We start from the raw sequence: 26,961 nt of genomic DNA on the forward strand, positions 1-26,961 counted from the left end.
CCCACCCTGGGGATCAAACCTACACTCTTGTGTCTCTTGCAGTGGCAGGGGTATTTTTCACCACTGCATCCCTGGGAAGGTAGTAAAAATAGGTTATGGCTATTTGGGCAAATCTGAGTAATGGGTCTTGAGGGGCCAAGAGGGACCTTGAGGGACTTGAGGGGCCCTCGAGGGGCCAAGAGGGACCTTTGGAGGGGAGGTCTTCAAATAGCATAGTGTAAGTCTGCATTGCTTAAAGAAACTGATGTATGGCAAAACCAATACAATATTGTAAAGCCTCCAATTAAAATAAATTTATATTAAAAAAAAGAAAAAAAGAAACTGAAAATGAATAGCATGTTTATCTCTGAATATCAGCACAGCAAAGGTTTTACACCCTGAGCATTGTAAATGAAGGTCAGTAAATTGAAGCTAAGTAGTGCAGATGCAGAGGCCTGTATCTTAATTCTCTCTCTACCTCACTCTGTCCCTCCTTCCCTTTCACACAGTAAATGATAATCAATAGCTCTTCAGCTGTATTTGGTATCAGTGACGCCGTGAGCCATTGACTGTGCATTGGTAACTAGGTTGTTGGCTATGCTTTGGAGCTGTGTCATTCTCAGCCCCTCTGGGTGAAGTTGAGCTTCCCCACACTCAGCTTTAGGCTTCAAAGTATTTTAGGGGTGTGGTACACAGTAGAGCATTCAAGAAATGCTTCAGCCAAGTCGTAAGCTTTAGTCTGTGTTGTGGACTGTCCCTCTAATTTTTTTTTTTGATTGAGATATTATTGACATACTGTGAAAGTCACCTTTTAAAAATATGCAATTCAGTTTTTTAAGCATATTCACAAATATGTGAGCTACTTTAATAGTAGAACACTGTCTTAACTGTAGAGCATTTTTAAAGTTACTCTAAAAGGAAGCCCATTAGCAACAACTGTTCCTCCCTCTACTTACCCACTAGCAATTTTGTCTATATGGATTTGACTTTTGTGGAAATTCTATATACAAGCACTCCAAAATCTGTGACCTTTTATATCTGATTTTTTTTAACCTAGCATCATGTTTTTTATTATTCATCCATGTTGTACAGTATAGCAATACTTCATTCCTTTCCATGGATTCATAAAATTCCATTGTGTTTATATTCCACATATTATTTTATTCATTCATCACTTGATGTAAATTTGGGTTGATCCCACCCTTGGCTATTATAAATAATATTGAGATGAACATTTGTATAGCATATATTTTCATTTTTGTATATGTACATACCAAGGAATGGAATTGCTAAGTCATGTGGTAACTCAGTGTTAACTTTTTGAGGAACTGCTAACCTTTTTTTTTTTTTTAAACAAAGTGACTGCACTAGTTTACATTCCTATCATTTGCTATTTTCCTTCTTTTTGATTATAGTTATCCTAACATGTATGAAGTAGTATTGCAGTGTGATTTTGAGTTACATTTCCCTAATGACTAAGGTCATTGGTCATCTGCTGTGGTTTTTGGCCATTTACTCTTTGGCGCAAAGTATCTGTTCATATGTTGACTTTTAGCTTTTGTTATATCACCTGAGGGTCTGCCCTGTGTGGTGTTCTAGAAAAATTTCCTTCACTCTGTATGTCTCAGTATTTTTTCTCTAAAAATACAATGCTGTAGCAGTCAAAGGAAGTATGGTATTCCAGAGAATGGAGAGCTCCTTCTTCCTTTTTGCCTTTAAAGATCTTCCACTATAGAGTTCCTGGCCTTACTGCTTGGTTATATTTTTTCTATCCTAACAATGATCTCCTGTGATTCTATTACACAAGTTGGTTTAAAAAAAAAAAAGACGACGACACTGGTACTGGAGAGGAAAAGAGTAACCCCTCCCAGGAGGGCCAGCTTAGTCTTATTCCTAAGTTGAGATGGTTATGTAAGCAGTCTCACTTGCCTTTTTGTTTTTCTCCTCCCAGCCTTTCTAGCCAGTTTCCCAACTAGACAATCTTGTGCCTTTTGTTGGTTCTTCTCCCTGGGCCTTCATTATACTCTTTGCTTCTTGGATTGGAAAAAGAGTATGAAGTTTGTAGGCACTTTATATCATTTTTCATGTCTACTTCACAACCTTTAAGATCAATATTACTACTGCTCCCCTTTTATTGCTGAGGAAACTGGCTCATAGAATCCATGGCATCTCTCCTGATAAGTGTAATTTATCCAGATCTTCTTTCTTCATACTGTTAAATTGTCTCTGGTTTGCTTGAAATGTTTGTGTGGAAAGAGAAACCTAGAAATTTAAGTTAATGCCACATTATAAAAGCCAAGCAGTGAAATCTTTACCCATAATTAGGAGGACTTTGAGTTGGAGAGTTACTCAAATAAAAATGTGTCTACAATTTGGCATGTTATTTTTAGCTTGCTTCTAGTCTACGCATAGAAATGAATTATTGTCCTTGTCCTGGAGGAACTATGCTATTTGGAGAGGTGGAATCAGATAATTACTTGTATTTGGGAAACTGTGCCACAAAAGTGTACATAAAATTCTTGAGAGCGAAGGAGACAGCTGCAGAGGTCACTGCTTATCTTGAATGCAGTCATCATTCAGTAATAGTAGTCGACATTTTTGATATATTTAAATAGTAGGTATTTCAGAGTGTGATTGGATTGGACTGTGTTTGGCATAAACTTTTTCCTTTATGTATTAACAAAACAGTTAACATAGTTGTACAACAAAACTACCAATGTAAATAAAAATTGCTTTTCTGTATTAAGACCTTAACTTTCTCTTGACAGATATGCCAAGAGTTTAATAGCACCTGGGCATGGGAGATGGAGAAGAAAGGCTATCTTGAAATGAGTGTTGAATGCAAGTTAGCACTCTTAAAGGTAATAAATTTATTATTTGTTAAAATTATTTTAATTAAAAAATCACTTTGACTCCTTCTGGTTGAATTGGGAAGCAACTAGAAAGTAGACATTTTTATTGTTAGTGGAAAAGGACAATAGAATTTTCTTTTTTTAATTTATTTTTTGGTGATAAAACTCTTCTTTAAATTACTGTTTTTTGTTGTTTTTCAATACACACTTATATCTAGGTTTAATGATCTCTGCCTGTAGGGATAATGGCAAACAGTTACCCTAGATTAATTTTATGCATTGTTGGCAGCCTTCAAAATCATAGCTAACAAATATGGTAAAGTGTGGTTAATCTTTCACTGATTTACTAAATCAAAGATTCAGGGAAGAAATCTTATATACACTAATCATATATAAAAATTTTAATAAATAGTTTTTATTAAAACTAACTTTTTTGTGCTGGCAGTATGATTTTTTTTTTTTTTCCCCAAGAAAATTCTCCAGAGGCAATTATCAGTAAGACTGCCTTTGGTAAAAATTATGTATGTCTCAAGCTTTCAAAAATAGACAGCCATTTCAAGAATAAAGTTTATCTAAAAGCTTTAAGAGAAGGTCATTGAAAATTTTATACCATGAACCAATTTGGGAGACTTTAATACAAAAACTCAGTGTTTTAGAATATAATTTAATTTTGGGGTCACTGGTTGTGTTAAACCTATAAATTTATGTAATACTAAAATTGTATGTTAAATTAGAAATTTGTCTTTTAAAATTGCTTATTGTAAAATAAGTGTACAAAAGAGGAGAGAGGAAAGTAAAAGGTGGACAAACATACTCTTTCTCTTCTTATCCCTGAATCTGTTTCATGGTTGAACATAACACATTTATTGTGATGGAAAAACATTTATGGGGTATTTTAAATCATGTTGTGACTATTTTCCAGTACCTCTGTGAGTGTCAATTTGATGACAATCTCAAATTCAAGAATATTATCAATGAGGAGGATGCCGATACCATGCGTCTCCAGCCAATTGGCCGTGACAAAGATGGCCTCATGTACTGGTACCAGTTGGATCAAGATCACAATGTCAGAATGTACATAGAAGAACAAGATGATCAAGATGGCTCTTCATGGAAGTGCATTGTGAGGTATCTTTTATTGGAAATTTTTTTACATTTATTTGCATGTTTCTTACTTTGATCTCTTCTCTACCAGAATATAGTCTCTGTGGCTTGGTGATTCTTTTCCGTTTATGGGGTTGGGAATTTCTAGGATCTGGCCTAGTGCCCAGCACAATACCCATTGGAAGCACTTAGTTATTTGTCAAATAAATAACATTTAGCAATGTGGTCCACATCAGGACATATACCTAGTACTTTAGGGAGCTGGAATTCAAAAAATAATGATGCATAGGTAATATACACAGAGAAAACCATTGTTAGAGAGAAATATAAGAAAAACAGAAATATATTTTGGATCTTAGTTTCCTAACCAGGGATTGAACCCAAACCCTTGGCAGTGAAAGCACAGCATCCTAACCGCTGCATTGTCAGGGAATTCCCAGAGAAACATAAATTGATTTTTATTTAGCTATATAGGTTTCTATTAGGTGTTATTTGTTTATTCTTCTTAAATTTGTCTAATTCATGTGACACGTATTTTCATGTGAAAATATACTACATTTTCAGTTTTTCCTGTGCATACATTTCTTTAGTGAGGTCTGAAGAAATCTGAGGAATATTATGCTTTTCTGTCCTAATCCTTCTTGAAAAATCTTGATTTCTTATGTTTGTGTTGATAAATATATTTGAATGGAAACATTTAATTTAATATAAAGCTTTGAAATAAAACTTTTAAAAAAATTGATTAGTGACTCTCGGATTGTTATTCAGAATCTTTATGTCTCTAATTTTCTGTTTTTGCAAATTATTTAGAATTTATTGTATTAATTTCCACAATTTATATTAATTTTGAAAATATTATAGGATTTATAACTAGAGTAGGGAGAACTAATGGATATATTTCCAGTGGCTTATGAAGACTCTTTTAACTTTAACTCATCTTTGTTTATGCTTAGATTTTAGCAGATTTTTATTAGTGGTCATTTATTAATATTTTGAAGAGAAAATTCTAGTAATTCATGATATTTGTTTGGGTCATGGAAGCTGAACTTTTATTCCCTAAGAATAAACTTTTAATGAGCTCTTGGGGGGATTGTTTTTTAACCATTCTTTCATCATATTATGATGAAATATATTATTATATATTATATATGATATTATATCATCATACATAATATATATTATATCATATGATATAATAGCATCATATATAAAATATAATATACACCATATAATATGGTTTTCCATATAGTTAAATTACTAAATTCAAATAATGTGGTCCTTAAATAAGATGTACTCACCATCTCTCCCTGTGAATACATACATTAAATAAGGTTCTGTTCATGATTTTTTACCACCATTCTACTGTTTTCTTTATTAAACTTGCATAGTTGTTTGAAACAACTGCTTTGTGGAAGAAAAACTTAGGACAGAGAAAAATTATTATGATTATTATTAATCAGTCATATGTGCTTTTAAACAACTGCTAGTATATAATGTTTTAAGTAGATAATACCCCAATGCACCATGTAAGAGAAAGACCATAGATTTTATAGCTAATAAGTGAATCTAGTGTCCTCTGCTTATCATCTGTAGGAAGATTGCTTAATTACTCTTATCAGTTCAGTTCAGTCGCTCAGTCATGTCTGACTCTGCAACCCCATGAATCGCAGCACGCCAGGCCTCCCTGTCCATACTCTTTGCTAAAATGAAGTTGATAATACTTCCCCAGTAAAGCTGTTCTGAGGACTATAAGAGAAGTCATACTAGGGCTGTAGTACATGCTCCATAAAAATTTGTTTCTTCTCCTAACCTTTTAAATTACTGCATTTGTTTACAACTTCTAACCCCAAGGATTGAAACTTAGTTACTTCATAAGAGAAATGTTTATCTGTAGGAAGAGAAAAGAGCAAATTTGCCAGCCAGCTTTTTCCAAATATGTAGTAATATTTGGGATCATTAATACTATTTTGGGTGTATTAGTCTCATTTCAGGTAATTAAAGGCAGATTCTAAACAACTGATTGTCACACTACTGTTCCTTTATTTCCTTCAAGTCATAGATTTGAATTGCATGCCTGCTTGTGTAGTAGGCACTGTGCTGAGCAGTTGGGGAGGTAGTGGTGAATAGTACAGCTCTGGGATCTCTCATGATCTTCATGCACCTGTGGAATTCCTTATATTGTAAGCAGTAATTCTTAGTTGTATTTAATGTGTGTTTTCTAGGGACGTATCATAGTTTTGATAAATTCTTGATATGTTCTGTGACATGGCATTTCAGTTAACTTTAACTTAACATACTAGTACTATTTTGGACAGATGTACTGAGCTTTTTCATCCATACAGGTCTCTCATTTTTGTGAACGTTGAATGTGAAAAGCATTGTGTTACTATTCTTTGTTGTTTATTCACTAAGTCTGACACTCTTTTCCTACCCCTTGGACTGTAGTCCACCGGGCTCCACTGTCCATGGAATTTCTCAGGCAAGAATATTAGAGTGGGTTGCCATTTCCTTTTCCAAGGAATCTTCCTGACCCAGAGATCAAACCCGCATCTCCTACATTGGCAGGTGGATTCTTTACCACTGAGCCACTAGGGAAGCCCTATTGTTCTTTTCTTTCCTCAAAATTGAGATCTTAGTGCTCACTAAAATACATTATATATCCAAAACAATGTAGGGCATCATTCCATTTGTCACTGAGAAGATTCTTCCTGGAGTATAGTATTTAGAATTGGATGTCAAACTCTTGACAAGAATATCAATATAGTAGAATGAGTTCTTTATGAAAGGAACCGCAAAGAAAATGATTTAATAAACTGAAAATACTTGATCTAGCATAAGTGTAGGGAGATATAACTATCTGTAAACATTTAAAGAGTTGATTTGTGTAAGAGTATTTCTTTCAAGGGCTCAACCTGCATCAGTGGATAAAAATTATGGGGTAGTAGAATGGAGTTTATGGAGGTGAGAACATTTGTGTGTTTTATATTGCAGAGAAATAATTGTTGGAAGACTGATAGATGCTATCAAAAAACATTTTCTAAACTTGTAGGTTTCAGTCTTTTTCAGAAGATAGAAGAAGGGAGGATAATTCTGAATTCATTGAATGAGGCTAGCCTTACCAAAACCAGGCAAAGATATTACAAGAAAAAAATGATAGACCAGCATCTCTAAGGAACATAAATACAGAACTTTTCAAAAAATATTAGCAAATCAAATCCAACAATGCATAAAAATATATATATGTATAATATGACGAAGTAAGATTTATCTCAGGTATAGAAGACTGGTTCAATATTTGAAAATCATCAGCAGGCTAAAGAAGAAAATATCACATGATCATGTCAATATATAACAGAAAAGCCATTTGATAGATGTCAACACTGTTTGATGATTAGAAGTCTTTAGTAATGTAGGAAGAGACAGAAACGTCCTTGATTAAAAAAATGTATTGGAAATTTCCTGGAAATCCAGTGGTTAGGACTCTGCACTTACACTGCTGTGGGCCCAGGTTCAATCCCTGTTCAGGAACTAATACCCTGTGTGACTGCTAAAAAAATACTGATTTCCTATGGAGGCAGAAAATAAATCCTATGCAAAATTGGAAGGTTTCCAATACTTGACTTACAACAAAAGTGAAGGATCATCTAAAAGATTTGTTAGTTGAGTGTTTTAAATTATTTGTTTTAAAAGCTACCAGAAACCTACATGTAGCATCTATTTAATGAAGAGAAACTTGAGGTTTTTCCTACTATGATTAGGAACAAAGCAAGGGTATCTACTCTATTCCTTTTTAACATCATATTGGAAGTTCTAACTAGTGCAGTAAAAAAAGGAAATAAAAGACATACGCATTGCGAACAGAGAAATAAAACTTGTTTGCAAATGACATCATCTTCTTTGTAAAAAATCTGAAAGAATCAACCAAAAATCTCCTGGAACTAGTTTATTATTGTAGCAGTGTTGCAGGACAAAAAAATTAATACACAAAGGTCAATCACTTTGATATATACCATCAGCGAATGTATGTTATCTGAAATTAAAAGCACAGTACCATTTACATCAGTGCCCCTAAAGCTGAAATACCTAGGTGTAAATCTAACAAGAGTATGCACGAATCTATATGAGAAAAGAAAAGCTAATGAAAGAAATTAAAAAAGAATAAATGGAGAGATATTCCATTATTCCATGTTCAAGTATATAAGAACACTTAATATTGTCATGATATCAGTAGAGTCTGATCTGACTCTGTTGAGTCACTGCAGTCCCAATCAAAATTCCAGCAAGTTATTTTGTGGATATCAATAAATTGACTCTCAAATTTATAGGCAAAAGACCTATGACACACAGTCTTATGAAAGAACAAAGTTGAAGTACTGACTTTACCTGAGTCTGTGCCTTTCTATAAATCTACCATAATGAAGAATCTAGTATTGGCAAGAGAATAGACAGGTAGATCACTGAGACAGAATAGGGACCACTGGATTAGATGCACACAAATATAGTCAACTTACGTTTGACCAAGGAGCAAAAGCAATACAGTGGAGAAAAGATAGTCTTTACGATTTGTCTTGGAACAACTGGACGTCCGCATTCAAAAAGCTGAATCTAGACACACACGTTTACAACCTTTACAAAAATTAACTCACAGTGATTCACAGACCTACATATAAAATACAAAACTATAAAACTCCCAAGAAGAAAGCATAGAAGAAAATCTAGATGACTTCAGGTTTGTTACAGTGCCAAAGGTGTAATCCATCAAAGAAAGAATTGATGATGCTTAGTTAGTTCAGTCGCTCAGTCGTGTCCGACTCTTTGCCACCCCATGAATTGCAACACACCAGGCCTCCCTGTCCATCACCAACTCCCGGAGTTCACTCAGACTCAACGTCATCGAGCCGGTGATGCCATCCAGCCATCTCATCCTCTGTCGTCCCCTTCTCCTCCTGCCCCCAATCCCTCCCAGCATCAGAGTCTTTTCCAATGAGTCAACTCTTCGCGTGAGGTGGCCAAAGTACTGGAGTTTCAGCTTTAGCATCATTCCTTCCAAAGAACACCCAGGGCTGATCTCCTTTAGAATGGACAGGTTGGATCTCCTTGCAGTCCAAGGGACTCTCAAGAGTCTTCTCCAATACCACAGTTCAAAAGCATCAATTCTTCAGCGCTCAGCTTTCTTCATAGTCCCAACTGTCGCATCCATACATGACCACTGGAAAAACCATAGCCTTGACTAGACGAACCTTTGTTGGCAAAGTAATGTTTCTGCTTTTCAATATGCTGTCTAGGTTGGTCATAACTTTTCTTCCAAAGAGTAAGCGTCTTTTAATTTCAGGGCTGCAATCACCATCTGCAGTGATTTTGGAGCCCAGAAAAATAAAGTCAGCCAATGTTTCCACTGTTTCCCCATCTATTTGCCATGAAGTGATGGGACCAGATGCCGTGATCTTTGTTTTCTGAATGTTGAGTTTTAAGCCAACTTTTTCACTCTCCTCTTTCACTTTCATTAAGAGGCTTTTTAGTGCTGGACTTCATTAAAATTAAAAATTTCTGCTCTGTGAAAGACAATGTCAACATAATGCAAATATAAGTCACAGAATGGGAGAAAATTATTTACAAAAGACGTATCTGATAGAGCACTGCTATTTAAATTACTGTACAAATAACTTTTAAAGTCCAACAATAAGAAAACAAACAACCTGATTTAGAGTGGACCAATGACCTTATCAAACAGATGGCAAATCAGCACAGGAAAAGGTGCACCATGCCCAATGTCATCAGGGAGATGGAAATTAAGACAACAGTGAGGTATTGCTAGACACCTCCTACAGTGGCTAAAATCGAGAACAGGTTTCCCATTTGCCTGCAATGAAGGAGACGTGGGTTCCCTCCCTGGGTCGGAGAAATCCCCTGGAGAAGGAAATGGCAGCCCACTTCAGTATGCTTGCCTGGAAAATCCCATGGACCGAGGAGCCTGGCGGGCTCTGGTCCATAAGGTCGCAAGAGTCGGGCATGACTTAAGGGCTAAACAACAACAAAATCGAGAACACTGTTAACACCAAATGGTGGTGAGAATATAGAGCAATAGGAACTTAGATTCGTTGCTGATGGGAATGCAAAATGACACAGTCAGAAAGATTGTTTGGTGGCTTTGCAAAATTAAACATTATCATATGAACCAGCAGTCATGCTCTTTGGCATTTGCCCAAAGAAGTTGAAAGCTTATGTCCTTACAAAAACCTGCACACGAATGTTTGTAGCAGCTTACTCAAACTTGCCAAAGCCTGAGAATAGCCAAGATGTTCTTCATCAGGTAAATGGATAAGCTACAGTGTATCCAGAAATGGAATATTGTCATTTAAAAAACAAATGTGCTATCAAGCCATGAAAAGATAGAGGAAATTTAAATCGTGTTAATAAGAGAAGAATTGATGCTTTTGAACTGTGGTGTTGGAGAAGACTCTTAAGAGTCCCTTGGACTGCAAGGAGATCCAACCTGTCCATTCTAAAGGAGATCAGCCCTGGGTGTTCTTTGGAAGGAATGATGCTAAAGCTGAAACTCCAGGACTTTGGCCACGTTATGCGAAGAGTTGGCTCATTGGAAAAGACTCTGATGCTGGGAGGGATTGGGGGCAGGAGGAAAAGGGGATGACAGAGGATGAGATGGCTGGGTGGCATCACCGACTCAATGGACGTGAGTTTGAGTGAACTCTGGGAGTTGGTGATGGACAGGGAGGCCTGGCTTGCTGTGATTCATGGGGTCACAAAGAGTCGGACACGACTGAGCAACTGAACTGAACTGAATAAGAGAAGGCAATCTGAAATTAACTGTATGATTTCAACTATATGATGTTTTGAAAGACCTTGTGTAATAATGTTCATAGCATCTTTGTTCATAATAGTCCTCATATTTGGATTATTACTTAGCAATAAAAAGAAATGACCTATAATGCATGCAGTTTTGTGGCTTTGTTCCTAAGGAATTATCGTGTGTTAGAAATCAAAAAGTACATACCATTTTATTAAGTTCTGGAATTAACTGATGTATGCTTACAGTGTTTGAAACTGATTCCGTTTTGCTTTTGCTGGAGCAGAGGAATTGAGTAGGACAGGGCAGGAGGGGTTTGGGGGTGATAGTAATATTCCTTTTCTCGATCGAGCTATGGATTACACAGGTGTATGCATTTGTCAGAAACGATTTGCTGAACACCTAAGATCTGTTCATTTCAAAGGATATAAATTATACCTCAAAAATATTTTAAATACTAATAATTATTTCATAATCATTTTCAAAATGCTGTTTGCTAAATAGTGTACAGTTTTCATGTACACATAATTAGGAAATCTGTCAAGGAATTTCTGTGACTAATATAGCACAGAGTTTGAAAATATGGTCTCTGAAGTCAGACTTTCTATAATTCAGTTCTGCCTTTAATATATATTAATTAACTCTGATCATAGGCAGATCATTGTATCTTTCTGCATGTTCTCACTTTCTTAGTCTAAAAAATGGGGGTAATAATAGTACTTATTTAATCAGATTATATTAGAATTACATGAACTAATTCATGTCATGATTTTGGAGTAGTGCCTGGAACATAGTAATCACTCACTAATGTTAACTTCTGTTATTAATATACTCCTGTTAATATTACTCATTAATACCTTCTTTCGGTTTCTTGACCCCCTTAGATACTGTTGTACTCAGTTTTTTTCCTTTTTATCTGCTCAGTAATACGAAATTATATGAGAAAAGTGGAATATTATTGGTGAATAGTGGAATCATGTATTACAGACATCTGCTAAAAACTTGCTTTGTCACTGTCCTGGCCTCTGAAAGGGAAAAGACTTAATGCCATTCCTAAGCTTTCCGTATTGTTGGAGAAAGATACAGGGAAATAGGAAATGATAATGTAGTGTCGTAAATGTGATCTGTGATGGAGATTACTCCAGTGTGCTATGGAGGATCAAGATATCTAACCCATGTTTGCCAGAAGATGATGCCTGTGCTTGGTTTTGTTTTTTTGTCTGTTTTTTTTTTTTTTTAATTGAATTTTGCTACCAGATCAGTTGCTTCTGAACAGTTGCTTTTGTTTATCCCTGCCAATTCTAATTCTGAACATCCCTTAAGAAAACTCATATTCCGTATTATAATAATTAGAGTGAACGTTTCATTTCACTCAAGTCTAGGTTAACTGTAGGTACAGATAGTTTAGAATCTGTCAAAATCAGTCAGTCTGCCCAAACTTGAGCTTCCAACACACTTTGGACTGAAGAGAACAGAAGTGTAAACACCTGAGATCATAAGAGAGCATGATTTAATATGTCTGAGTGAAGAAATGTTTTAAAGAAAATAAAGCAATGGAGAGGGAGAGGGCAAAACAACTGAATGGTTAGAATCCACAGACTCCTTTATAAGGTCCTGTAGAGGACCACTGGATGGCTTCACATGTAAATTTTACCAAACCATTTTTTGTTTGTTTGTTCTGTTATAATCAATTTTTAATGAAGTATAGTTTTATAATGTTGTGTTAATTTCTTCTGTACAGCAAAGTGAGCCAGTTATGCATTCCACCAAACAGAGCGATGTTAACATCTATGCTTCTGAAACTATTGCAAAAAAAATTGCAGGGAAGGAACATTTCCAAACTCATTCTGAGAGGCCAATATCATCCTGATACAAAAACCAGACACAGATATCATAAAAAAAGGCCAGTATCACCGGCCAGTATCAATGATGAACATTGAGAAATCCTCAACAAAATACTAGCAAACTGAGTGCAACAAATTAAAAGTCTTAACCACCAGTGGTTAAGACTCCACACCTCTACTGCAGGGAGCATGGATTCAATCTCTGGTCAAGGAATTAAGGTCTGATATGCTTCATGGCACAGTCAAAACAAACAAGCAAATAAACATTATGAGGATCCTACCCCATGATCAACTGGGATTTATCCCAGGGATGCAAGTGTTCTTCAGTATATGTAAATCAGTCAACCAACATGATACATGAACCACATTAACAAATTAAAGAATAAAAGCCACATGATCATCTTAATAGATGCAGAATGCTTTTGATAAAATTCAATGTCCATTTATGATAAAAACTCTAGCAAGTGGACATAGAAGGAACATCTTAACATCATAAAGGCCATATGTGACAAACTCACAGCTAGCATCGTACTTACTGGAGAAAAGCTGAAAGCATTTCCTCTAAGATCAAGAACAAGACAACAATGACCACTCTCGCCACTTTTATTCAACTCAGTTTTGGAAATCCTTACCCAGCAATCAGAGAGGAAAAGGAATCCAGATTGATAGCGAACAAATTAAACTGCCACTGTTTGCAAATTATGTGATGGTATTCATAGAAAAATCCTAAAAATGCTACCAGAGAGTACAACAGTGAATTTAGAAAAGTTGCAGCACACAAAATAAATATACATAAATATCCGTTGGGGTATACACAATGGAATACTACTCAGCCATAAAAAGAAGGGAACTTTTCCATTTGCAGCAACATGGGTGGACGTGACGGGCATTATGCAAAGTGAAGTCAGAGAAAGGACAAATACTTAATGTTACCACTTATATGTGGAATCTAAAAAATACAACAGACTAGTGAATAAAGCAAAAAAGAGGCAGACTAGCAGATGTGGAGAGCAGACTAGTGGTTACCAGTGGTAGGGGGAGGTACAAACTATTGGGTGTAAGACAGGCTCAAAATGTGTTGTAAAACATGGAGAGTAAAACCAGTATTATGTAATAACTATAAATGGAAGGTAACACTTTAAAATTACGTTAAAAATAAAACGTTCTGTAAAAAGTGGTAAGAAATTGGATATAATTTTAATCTATATATATTAAAATTTCCTCCATTCCAATTTAGGGCTTTTAAAAATTATTTAACATACTAAATCTAATTATAAGATTGAAACAGGAGAAATCCAGATGGGTAGTTTTCTGTTTTTATAAGATAATGGCTTTATTAGGTTTGCATTTTAATGTAATAGACAGGTTAAAAGCCTTTAGGAGAGTTCTTTAATCAACTTTTCGGCAAATTTTTTTGTTGCTTAGAGTACTGGAAGTAATTGACATGGATTTTCTAGCAAGTATTGGCATGCTTCTAATGTTCAAAGCTTTTAAAAGAAGGTGTAGTGAAATACTTAAATATATTTTTCAGTTTCCAGCATGACCTCAGAAAATAACAAATGGATTGGGGCACTTATACATTTGAAATTCTCATTGAAATATGATGGTAATAACATTAAGTGGATAGAGGCTTAGGTTAGAAGCAGGTTGGGCTAATGAAGTTCAAAAATAGAAACTATTTTTGTTTTTTTGTAAAGTGAGTATAGTTTCACACAATCTTGAAACAGCATCTGATGTGACCTACTACTATTAGATAATTAAAACTGTTCATTTTATTTTGTATGCTAATGTGATAGTTATACTGTGTATAAACATAGTCATTCCCATGCACAATATTTATAATGTGTGTAACCCTGTGTGTTCTTTCTCATAAACAATGGCAAAATGATTGTCCTTTTAATTTCTGAAAGATGTCTGTCACTGGCAATTTTTTACTTTCTTTGGAAACGAATTTAATAATACTTAAGAGAATCCAGTCTTATATGGATAAGGAAACTCAGGTCTGATGAAGATATATGACCTGTCTAGGGGTACATAGCCATTTGGTTTAGGAACAGGGATTCTGTTTATTCATTAAGTATTTTTTAGAGCCTACTTCATCAGACAGTCCCCACTTTGAAGCAGTAGTGTTTAGCTAGAAAGGCAGCGGAATTGGAAATGGAGGTGAAAACAGAGGATAGAGGACATATGTGGCATGACAGATAGAACAAATAATTTCATCTTGATACTAACTACATAGAATTGAGGTGCATGCACAGTCCTTTGATGACACAGATGGGGAGATCATGGTGCTGATTAATTAACTTAGTGGCAGATCTAGAACTATATTTCCCAACTCTTAGTCCAAGGTTTCCTTTTTATTTCTGCTGTTACACACTGTTTTTCTGAGCAAGAAAAAAATTAAATTATTATTATCAATAATTATTTATGATTAAATTACTGTTTTATCGTTAATTGTATGTAGCATTAAAATTGACCATATTGTATATACCTCTGGATTTGGTAGTAAAAATAGATAATTTGTAGATTGGTATCTTATTTATTTGGGATTTTCTCATATTTTTATTCAAATTGAATTTACTTTGATTTTGTACTCCTGAGAGATTGCATCATATTTAAAAAAATTATCAAACTTTGGTTTTTGTTTAATTTTGTTCATACTGTTCTTTTTAACCAAAAAGATTTGAATTGCCATTCTAATAAAAACATAGTCTAAGAACAGTTTATTTTAATATGCATTCATTCCTAATACTTAATTTTAAAATGTAAGGTTAATTAGGGTTAGCTGTACTAGTGTTTTGGATGCTCTTAATATGTTTTTCTTTTTTAAATGTTAATTTCTAATAGGTGTTATTCTGAAATCATTTTAGAACTGAAGAAAGATTTTTAAAAAAATTATTGAAGTATAGTTGATTTACAGTGTTGTGTTAATTTCTTCTGTACAGCAAGGTAACTCAGTTATCCATATGAATATTCTTATATTCATATTCTGTTCTATTATGCTTTATCATAGGATATTAAATATAGGTCCTGGGCTACGTAGTAGGAGTTTGTTGTTTATCCATCCTTTATAAATTAGTCTGCATCTGCTAATCCCAAACTCCCATTTTTCCCCACTCTTCTTGGCAACCACAACGCTTAGAACAGGAGAAAGATTTTTATGCTGCCTTCTGTTTTTCCATTTTTTTTAGAAATCGAAACGAGTTGGCTGAGACACTTGCACTCCTGAAAGCACAAATTGATCCTGTACTATTGAAGAACTCTAGCCAACAGGACAGCTCTTCCCGGGAAAGTCCCAGCTTAGAAGAAGAGGAGACTAAAAAGGAGGAAGAAACAACTAAACAAGGTTTTTTTTTGTGTGTTTTATTTTTCTTTGTTTTGTAATTTCTTCTCTTTTCCACTCTTCTTCCCACCTACATCAATTGAATTTCCCTCAGTTTCAAGAGTTTTAACTCTTCCTGTTAAAGGAAATAGATTTTTCTATCATTTAATGAAAAAGAGGCAAAAAACTATTGAGTACTTTGGTCTTTTATACTGAACATTTAAAAAATTTACATAAAAGTGTTCCAGTCATCAAAACGTACTATCTTTTACTAATTTAAGAATACAGAGAATATTAGTGAACTTTTAAAAAATTATTGTGGTAAAATACACATAACATAAAATTTTATCATTTTAACCATTTTTAAGTGTACAGTTCTGTGGCATCAAGTTCATTTGTATTGTGCATCTGTCACCTCCATTCATCTCCAGACTTATATCCTCCAACTGAAACTCTGTACCCATTAAACACTAATTACCCTTTTCCCCCTCCCCTTAGCCACAGGCATCCATCATTCTACTTTCTGACTATGAATTTGACTAACTCTAGGAACCTCACTTCAGAGAAATCATGCAATATTTGTCCGTTTGTAATTGCCTTATTTCACTGAGCTTAATGTCTTCAGTATTCCTCCATATTGTAGCATGTATCAGAATTTTTCTTTTTTAATGCTGATATTCTCTTGTGTGTGTCTACCACATTTTATCTATTCATCTGTCACTGGACACTAAGGTTTCTTCTACCTTTGTCTTTTATAAATAATGTTGCTATGAAAGTCGATGTACAAATATCTGCTTGTACTTCTTTTGGGTATATCCCTGGAGTAGAATTTTTGGATCAGATTATAGTTCTGTTTTTAATTTTTTGAGGATTTGCCATATCGTTTTCTACAACTGCTGCACCATTTTACATTCCTATCAGTTCTGCATAAGGGTTCCAATTTTTTCACATCCTACAAATCACTTGTTATTTTTTTTTAAATAATAGACATTCTAATGATGTGAAGTGGTATTTATGGGTTTTGATTTGCATTTTCAAAATGACCAATGATGTTGAAGACTTTTTCATGTTCTTATTAGTATGTGTTGTTTGGGAAATATTTAAGTCCTTTTTTAAGTAAGCCAATTTTTAAATAGATTTTGTGTGTGTGTGGTGTGGATTGGTTTTCTTTTTTTGTTTTGGGTCACCCTTAGCAAATTCTTAAGTCTATGATAATTATTAATAACTATGATAGTTATTAAGCTTGATTTCCTGATTGACTTTTTTAATATGGTTAACTGAGCAGATCAAATCCTAACCTTTTCAGAAGATCAGAAGCAAATCCTAACTTTTCTAGAAGCAGAGAAACCAGTTGAAGTTTTATCTAACATCGTTTGGTTAATACTTTTTCTTGATAATGTGCCTTTTAATGACAGGGTACAGAATTTGCTCTCTTTATTGTCCTTTCTTCCTCTACTTTTAGTTTTCCTTTACTGTTTCGATTAGAACCTGAAAATAGTATGTTCTTACCTTGTTTGCTGCTTTGAGGAAACTAATCATTCATCCCCTAGCTGCAAGCATTGCGTAAAACCAAATAATTTTGCCTTTTAATGTAGGGTATAATGTTTGTACATACCAATATTTCTTTTAGCAAAAATCCTGATTATTCTCCTTTTATTAGTGATTATATGATTTCAAATATCTTTGGTGGTTTTAATCATGAGCTGTATTTCTCATTTGGCAAATTCTTTTCTATATCCTAAAATTCAGTTTGTGACCTATATCAGTAAAACTTAATAATTTTTAAAGTAGTCTAAACCCACTTTTGAATTTTCAGGTTTTTTAAAATTGAAGTATAATTGACGTACAACTTTAGATTCATATCAGGCATACAACATGATGATTTGACATTTGTATTTGTTGTGAAATGATCACCTCCTTTAGAAAGCAAAGAGGAAAGGAAGAAGAAAAGAAAACCCTTTCGTGGTTAGAGAAACTGTTAAAATTTTCTTTTCTGATTAAATTTGTTATGACTAGAATCAGCAGATGAAAATTTAAGTTGTCATTCATAATTTTTGGAAAGTGTCAATGGCATGGTTTTTGACTGTCTACAGATTCCCCTATAATAGGAACATATTGATAGCATTACTGTAGTATCTGAAACTAAGATCTTAACAGAACTTGGGTACTCTGGGTGTTATGACTTCTCAAGGGATCTCCAGCCGAAGATCCCTTCCAGAACTAAAGTCCACACAGAGCTTCCTGCAGTCTGCTGGGAATAGGATCTAAATTAAATAGAACAGGGACAGTAGAGACAAGTTTAAAAAAAGAAAAGAAAAAAGATTCAAATGAAAGTATAGGAGAGGTCTAGAGTTATATAATCTCATAAAGTAAATCACTTTAATTTTTAATATGAAAAATGCAGAGCTTGATAGCAGTAAAATTAGGAAAACTATCTACTTGACATAAAAATGAGTAACTAAAAAAGATCAGGACCAAATCCCATAGAATTATAATAATGAAAGAAAATAAGAAGCATATTAACATCACTGCAGAAATGAAAACTTAACCAAAAGACGTTCTTACTAAACATATGAAAACTCTAAATGAATAGGTGGCAGAGTTAACGATTTAAAAAAAAAAATCTGTAAATAATATCTGAGTCAACAAACACAAGAATTAGTGCCCTTAAAAAACAGCAGATGACCCATGCGTGAGGGGAGTAGAGCTGGATACCAGACCAGAGGCCGAACTTAGGATCTGACAAGATGGCCGGGCTGCCCCACAGGATTATTAAGGAAACCCAGCGTTTGCTGGCAGAACCAGTTCCCGGCATTAAAGCAAAACCAGATGAGAGCAACGCCTGTTATTTTCATGTGGTCATTGCCAGCCCTCAGGATTCCCCCTTTGAGGGAGGAGTTTTTAAGCTTGAACTATTCCTTCCAGAATACCCAATGGCAGCCCTTAAAGTACATTTCATGACCAAAATTTATCATCCTAATGTAGACAAGTTGGGAAGAATATGTTTAGATATTTTGAAAGATAAGTGGTCCCCGTCACTGCAGATTCGCACAGTTCTGCTATCGATCTAGGCTTTGTTAAGTGCTCCCATTCCAGATGATCCATTAGCAAATGATGTAGCAGAGCAGTGGGAGACCAACGAAGCCCAAGCCCTAGAAACAGCTAGAGCATGGACCAGGCTATATGCCATGAATAATAATTTAAATTGATTCGATCGTCAAGTGTGTATCACTTCTGTTCTGCCAAGACTTCTTCCTTTTTTGTTTGCATTTAATGGACACAGTCTTAGAAACTACAGAATGAAAACCCAGGCATCTTCAAATCTTTGGTGATTAAATGCACATTAGCAAATCTATATCTTGTCCTGATTCACTGTTGTAAAGCATGAGCAGAGGCCAGAAGTATTGTCTGGATTGTTGCAAAACATTTAAAAGCGGTGGCCTCTCTCTGCTGTTATTCACTTCCCCATCATGGTTTAAGTATAAAGCACTGTGAATGAAGGTAGTTGTCAAGGTTAGCTGCAGGGGTGTGGGTGTTTTTTGCATTTTATTTTAGTTTTTTTTGGAGGTGGAGGGGTGGGGGGAGGTAGTTTTATTTTAATTTTATGGGCTCCTTTCCCCTTTTTTATGGTGATCTAAGTGCATTGGTTAAAAGCAGCTAACCATTTCTTTTTTTTTTTTTTTTTTCATTTTATTTTATTTTTAAACTCCACAACATTGTATTGGCTCTGCCAAACATTGAAATGAATCCACCACAGGTACACACGTGCCCCCCACCCCGCACCCCCCTCCCTCCCCCCTCCCCACACCATCCCCCTGGGTCTTCCCAGCACACCAGCCCCAAGCGTCCAGCATCGCACATCGAACCTGGACTGGCGACTCGCCTCATACATGATAGTATACATGTTTCAATGCCATTCTCCCAAATCTTCCCACCCTCTCCCTCTCCCACAGAGTCCATAAGACTGTTCTATACATCATTGTCTCTTTTGCTGTATCATATACAGGGTTATTGTTACCATCTTTCTAAATTCCATATATATGTGTTAGTATACTGTATTGGTGTTTTTCTTTCTGGCTTACTTCAATCCTATTAACCATTTCTTTAGAATATGCTCTCTAGCGAAGTCTAACTTTATTTAGATGCTGTAGATGGACAAGCTTGATTGTTTGAACCAAACAGACATTAAACAGACATCACAGCCCTCACTAATAAAATTGTGACTTTGCTGTCAGGTGTAGAATCTTCCCTTCAAGAAAAAGCTTGTGACCATTTTGTATGGCTTATCTGAAAATTTCTGTAAATCTTATGTTTTAGTACAATACAATATTTTTTGTTACTCTGAAAAAAAAAAAAAAAACAGCAGATGGGATGTTGTGTGTTTTTAAAAATAAAAACAAAAGCAAGTCGATGAAGATTTGAGAAAAAGAGATAAAGAGTTGAAGATACGTAATAAAAATCCTACAGAGGTCCATAAAAAAGGAAACCAAAGCAAGGAAACAGACAGAAATTCTAAAGACTATGCTTAACATAACTTCTTTTTTTAATTTCTTTATTTTTAATTGAAAGTTAATTGATTTACAGTATTGCTTTGATTTCTACCAAATACCAAACATTGTTTCTACCAGACATCAATATCAGACTGCTGTGAATCAACCATAGGTTTACCCATGTCCCCTCCCATAACTTCTTGAAATAAAAAAAAGAATGTAAGACTGCATATTTTAAAGACACTAAAGACCTTGGAAAATCAACCCAGAAAAACCAGCATGAAGACATATTCTAGTAAAACCCTTCGGCTTTGAAGAAAGTACTTTGGCCATCTTGACAGAAAGACCAGGTAACTTTTAGAGAAAAGAATATCAGACTGCCATCGCTGTATTTGAAAGCAATGCCTTATGCCAAAAGAAAATACCATAACATATAAGGGAAAAAATGTGAACCAGGGATTTTATGTCTAGCCAAAATGACTTCTAGATAGAGACTTCATGTAAACTGCTATCAATATCTCAGATCTATTTTCTATGAGTCTTTTTATAGGAATCTTCTAGTGAATGAGCTTCAGATAGCCAAAAAGACTAACAAAACCTCAGTGGTGGGTAATATGGTAATAAATATAAATATATTCATTTGTATGGCTTAACATATATATATATATACACACACACATATATTTCCTACCTCTGTTCATGAGAGGAATCTGAGAACAGTGATAACCCAGTAACAGTGAGCACTCTTAGCCTCTAGATTTTCATTTCAAACTATCATTTTCTACTAAAAGGAACTAGTGCCCCATAGAGACAATTGCTTTAGGGGATGGGCAAGAAAAATGCAAGATAAGCTAGAATATTTTGGAATGCCAGAAATTAAGGATATACTCAGAAAATAATCTGGGCTCAGGAGGACCCAGTGCCGACTGGAAGGAGTGGTGAAAGCAGAACTGTTTTAGCCACAGATTTATGCAGCGATAGATTTTAAATCTATGACTTTGCATTTCTGTAAGTTCATGATTGAATAAATAAATACATGGAGAAGGGATCACTTTTCTCTGCAGGTGAATATCAATTCCTTCTACATGGCAGGGACTACACTTTCCTGCAGTGTGGAATGAATGAGAGAAATAGAAATTTTTGAACTGTGGTTGGAGAAGACTCTTTCAAGTCCCTTGGACTGCAAGGAAATCCAACCAGTCCATTCTGAAGGAGATCAGCCCTGGGATTTCTTTGGAGGGAATGATGCTAAAGCTGAAACTCCAGTACTTTGGCCACGTCATGCGAAGAGTTGACTCATTGGAAAAGACTCTGATGCTGGGAGGGATTGGGGGCAGGAGAAGAAGGGGACGACAGAGGATAAGATGGCTGGATGGCATCACTGACTCGATGGACATGAGTCTGAGTGAACTCCGGGAAATGGTGATGGACAGGGAGGCCTGGCGTGCTGCACTTCATGGGATCGCGAAGAGTCAGACATGACTGAGCGACTGAACTGAACTGAAAGAAATCCAAGAACAAAATGAGACATGTATCCTCAAAACAGAATGGACCTGGCAGGGGATGAGGGGATCTGGCGAAATTTAATCAAATCTGTTTAATAGTGTTTTACTAATGTTAATTTCCTGGTTTTGAGAACTGTGCTATGAGGGCACAAGTTGTTAACTTATGGGAAACAAGGTGATGGTGTCCTTGAACTATTTTTGTAAGATATCTGTATGTCTAAAACTATTTCATAATAAAGATTTGAAAAAGAATGTTGGGTGAGCATTAATTTAGTAGCTTGGGAAGATCCCCTGGAGAAGGGAACGGCTACTCACTCCAGTATTCTGGCCTAGAGAATTCCATGGACTGTATAGTCCATGGGGTCACAAAGAGTTGGACAGCACTGAGCAACTTTCACTTCACTACATGTAACTAAATCTAAATGACAGATAGAGCAAAGAACATATAGTCTTTAATAACTTTGTGTTTTAACAGTGGAGCTATAAGACAAAATAAATGGAGAAAAAATGGGAAGAGAACATACAAAAACTTGTGGACTTTCCATTAAATTACTTTGGTGTGGTGGTGGTATTATTCTGAAAAGTTGCATAATATGTGTGAAATGTAATTGATATTCTAATTGTATCATTTGTGATATTCTTGAAAACCAAGATTCTCAGTGTGGGAAAAAGAAATAAGATGTAAGAAAGTTAAGGAAATGTTGTTATGAAACTCAAGGATTATTTTTATTATTTTCTAGCTCTGTCTACTGAAAAGACCTAGAAACAATGGCCAACCCAGTAGCGGTGAGCATCCTTAGCACCCAGATTGTGGTCTTGAAGTACAATTTCCCATTAAAGTAAATCAAGGCTTCTTGGAAAAGTGGCTTATTCCAGTTCTGGGGTATCGTGAGCCAAGAAACATCCTGTCATTCCAAGTAGTAAAGACTCATCAAAATCACACCAGAAACACCTCAAGAGGCAACTTAAAGAGGTTTCCACTGTCTAAGATGGGACAAGCATCATAAGGATAATAGCTGTAGTGGATTAAAACACATTGAAGAATATATCTTTTATATATACACACACACACACACACATACATACACACACACACACACATATATATATATATAACTCGATTTATTTTTGCCTGTCCTGGGTCTTTGTTGCTGCATGGGCATTCTTTACTTGGAGAAAGTAGGGGGCTACTCTCTAGTTGCAGAGCACAGGCTTTTCATTGTGGTGGCTTCTCTTGTTGCAGAGCATGGGCTCAATAGTTGTGATGCACAGGCTTAGTTGCTCTGCAGTATATGGGATCTTCCAACCAGGGATCGAACCTGTGCCTCCTACAGTGGCAGGCAAAGGGACTCATTATCACTGAGCCACCAGGGAAGCCCCATTGAATAAGTCTTAAATCTTGATACAAATTCCACCATGATCCTAATAGAAAAATTTGAAAGATACCAGTGGGGACCAAATTATTAATTTGAAAACTGTTAAGCAGAAAGAATTGAGCTTTCATCCTGCTATTTTTCAGTATGAACTATACCACTGTAAAACAAAACAATACATTAGCAAAGCTTATTTTTATATAATTTATAATTATTGATGAAAGATTGACAGAATGGGAATATCATCATTTTGCATTCCCTAATAAGGAAAGGTTTTATTTATTGAGCAGTAACATCTCTTTAACAACACAAAAGGATGATTAAACAGTAATGCCTCTTGATAAAGAACATACCACCACCAAAGTACTTTTACCACAGAAATTATGTGGTATTCTGTGGTAAACGTGAATCTGCTGAAGGCTGTAGATTAAAGTGGTGATTTACAGGAGAAAAAGAACAAAGGCATATGGGAATGCACTCAGTAAAGTCCAGGTATTACAGATTTGCATCACCATCACATTGCTGGATTTGCTGACTCAAATAAATTGAAAAAAAAAAAAGGATGGAAGAGCAAGAGTAGATTAAAGAGACCTAAAAAAGAAAATAATAAACAGGTAAAACTAAACTATAAATCAAAATAAGGAAGTGATTAATATAATGTAAAATGGGGTAATAGTTATAATTGTTAGGGTATTACTATTGGGCAAAGGCTTGTGTGTGCCTCTTGGGATGCTAACAGGGTTCTATTTGTTGTTTGCCTTCTAATAATTTATTAAATGGTTCATTTGTTTTCTCTGGCTTTATTTTGTTATACTTAATTAAAAAAATTTCTTGATGCCTTTGTCAGATATCGACCATGTAATTTTTAAATAAGTTACAGAAGGATTGGCACCAATTTGTATCCCTTTAACATGGAATAAAATGATAGTTCCCTGGTGGCTCAGACAGTAAAGAATATGCCTGCAATGCAGGAGACCTGGGTTTGATCTCTGGATCAGGAAGATCCCCTGGAGAAGGGCAGAGCAACCCACTCCAGAATTCTTGCCTGGAGAATTCCATGGACAGAGGAGCCTGGCAGGCTACAGTCCATGGGGTCACAAAGAGTCAGACATGACTGAGTGACTGACACAGAACTGTGAGGACAGCTCTTATTTGTCCATTTGATGCATAGTAGTAATATATCAAATGATAATTTCAATATTTTGAGCCCAGGAAACTACTGCAGCTCATTAGTGAATACACAGAAATCTGTTGCATTTCTGTACACTAACCAGATCAGAAAGAGAAATGAAGGAAAGAATCTCCTTTACCATTGGATAAAAAAGAAAATGCTTTATATCTTAGGTAGAAATAAATCTACCTAAGAAGGCAAAAACTGAAAACTATAAGACACTTATGACAGTAATCAAAGATGATACAAAACAGATGGAAGGATATATTACACTGTGTTCTTGGACTGGAAGAATTGATATTGTCAAAATGACTATACTACCCAAAATAACTCTACCGCCCAAGGCAATCTCGCTGTCAAATTACCAATGGCATTTGTAACACCTAGAACAAAAATTTTTTTTAAATTTGTCTGGAAACATAAAAGACCTCAAGTAGACAAAGCAGTCTTTGCCTAATGGATCTGGGAGTATCAGGCTCCCTGATGTCAGACTATCCTATAAAGCTGCAGTCAGAAAAGTAGTGTGGTCCTGGCACAAAAACAGAAATATAGATCAGAGGGAAAGGATAGAAAACCCAGAAATAAGCTCACGCACCTGTGGCCAATTAATCTACAAAAAAGGAGGCGAGAATAGACAATGGTGAAAAGACAGTGTCTTCAACGAGTAGTGCTGGAAAAACTGAACACCTATGTGAAAAAGAATGAAATTACAACACTCCTTAACACCATACAGGAAAATAATATCAAAATGGATTAAAGACCTAAATGTAAGACCAGGTAATATAGAACTCTTAGGGGGAAAAAAATAGGCAGGACACTTTTTGACATAAATCACAGCATTATTTATTTGGATCCACCTCCTAGAGTAATTCCAATCCCAAAGAAAGGCAATACCAAAGAATGCTCAAACTACTGCACAATTGCACTCATCTCACATGCTAGTAAAGTAATGCTAAAATTCTCCAAGTCAGGCTTCAGCAATACGTGAACCGTGAACTTCCAGATGTTCAAGCTGGTTTTAGAAAAGGCAGAGGAACCAGAGATCGAAATGCCAACATCCGCTGAATCATGGAAAAAGCAAGAGAGTTCCAGAAAAACATCTATTTCTGCTTTATTGACTATACGAAAGCCTTTGACTGTGTGGATCACAATAAACTGTGGAAAATTCTGAAAGAGATGGGCATACCAGACCACCTGACCTGCCTCTTCAGAAACCTATATGCAGGTCAGGAAGCAACAGTTAGAACTGGACATGGACAAACAGACTGGTTCCAAATAGGAAAAGGAGTACGTCAAGGCTGTATATTGTCACCCTGCTTATTTAACTTATATGCAGAGTACATCATGAGAAACGCTGTGCTGGAAGAAGCACAAGCTGGAATCAAGATTGCCAGGAGAAATATCAATCATCTCAGATATGCACACCACCCTTATGGCACAAAGTAAAGAGGAACTAAAAAGCCTCTTGATGAAAATGAAAGAGGAGAGAGAAAAAGTTGGCTTAAAGCTCAACATTCAGAAAATGAAGATCATGGCATCCGGTCCCATCACTTCATGGGAAATAGATGGGGAAACAGTGTCAGACTTTATTTTTCTGGGCTCCAAAATCACTGCAGATGGTGATTATAGCCTTGAAATTAAAAGATGCTTACTCCTTGGAAGGAAAGTTATGACCAACCTGGATAGCGTATTGAAAAGCAGAGACATTACTTTGCCAACAAAGGTCCGTCTGGTCAAGGCTATGGTTTTTCCAGTGGTCATGTATGAATGTGAGAGTTGGACTGTGAAGAAAGCTAAGCACTGAAGAATTGTTGCTTTTGAACTGTGGTGTTGGAGAAGACTCTTGAGAGTCCCTTGGACTGCAAGGAGATCCAACCAGTCCATTCTGAAGGAGATCAGCCCTGGGTGTTCTTTGGAAGGACTGATGCTAAAGCTGAAACTCCAGTACTTTGGCCACCTCATGCGAAGAGCTGACTCATTGGAAAAGACTCTGATGCTGGGAGGGATTGGGGGCAGGAGGAGAAGGGGACGACAGAGGATGAGATGGCTGGATGGCATCACCAACTCAATGGATGTGAGTTTGGGTGAACTCCGGGAGTTGGTGATGGACAGGGAGGCCTGGCATGCTGCAATTCATGGGGTCGCAAAGAGTTGGACACGACTGAGCGACTGAACTGAACTGAACTGAAATGTTCTTCCCAAATCTCACTGTGTAAGTTGGTCAGATAAACTTTGAAGGATTTGAAATTAAATATTACCCTATAATCTACCTTAAAGACTTTCTGTTTATAAAGGTTACATCTTAAAGTGTTTTGATATAATTTATCAACATTTAGTCTAGAATTTGTTGCCGTTTCAGTTGTGTTCAATACATTCAGGAGGTTTTTGAGTATCTTACTGCAAGTAATAATCCATGATTCTTCTCAGAGTAGTATTCTTACACTAGTAAGGCAGAGATTTATAAACCAACAGTTGTAATTCTGGGTAATAAGTAATGCTGTAAAAGCCTATATAAA

General features: G+C 35.7%; 1 protein-coding gene and 1 pseudogene across 1 annotated transcript in view; both read left to right on the top strand.

Moving 5' to 3' along the window:
* The window catches only part of RSF1 (remodeling and spacing factor 1), a 153,181-nt gene that overhangs the window by 79,219 nt on the left and 47,001 nt on the right, over positions 1–26,961 (top strand). Inside the window, exons 3-5 of the mRNA XM_005908064.3 lie at positions 2,748–2,840; positions 3,754–3,959; positions 15,776–15,930. Coding sequence (XP_005908126.2) covers positions 2,748–2,840; positions 3,754–3,959; positions 15,776–15,930 — 454 coding nt within the window. The remainder of the gene's footprint in view (positions 1–2,747; positions 2,841–3,753; positions 3,960–15,775; positions 15,931–26,961) is intronic.
* On the top strand, positions 15,937–23,928 carry LOC138986262 (ubiquitin-conjugating enzyme E2 N-like; annotated as a pseudogene).

This window comes from Bos mutus, chromosome 29 (assembly GCF_027580195.1).
Source record: "Bos mutus isolate GX-2022 chromosome 29, NWIPB_WYAK_1.1, whole genome shotgun sequence".
NCBI lineage: Eukaryota > Metazoa > Chordata > Mammalia > Artiodactyla > Bovidae > Bos > Bos mutus.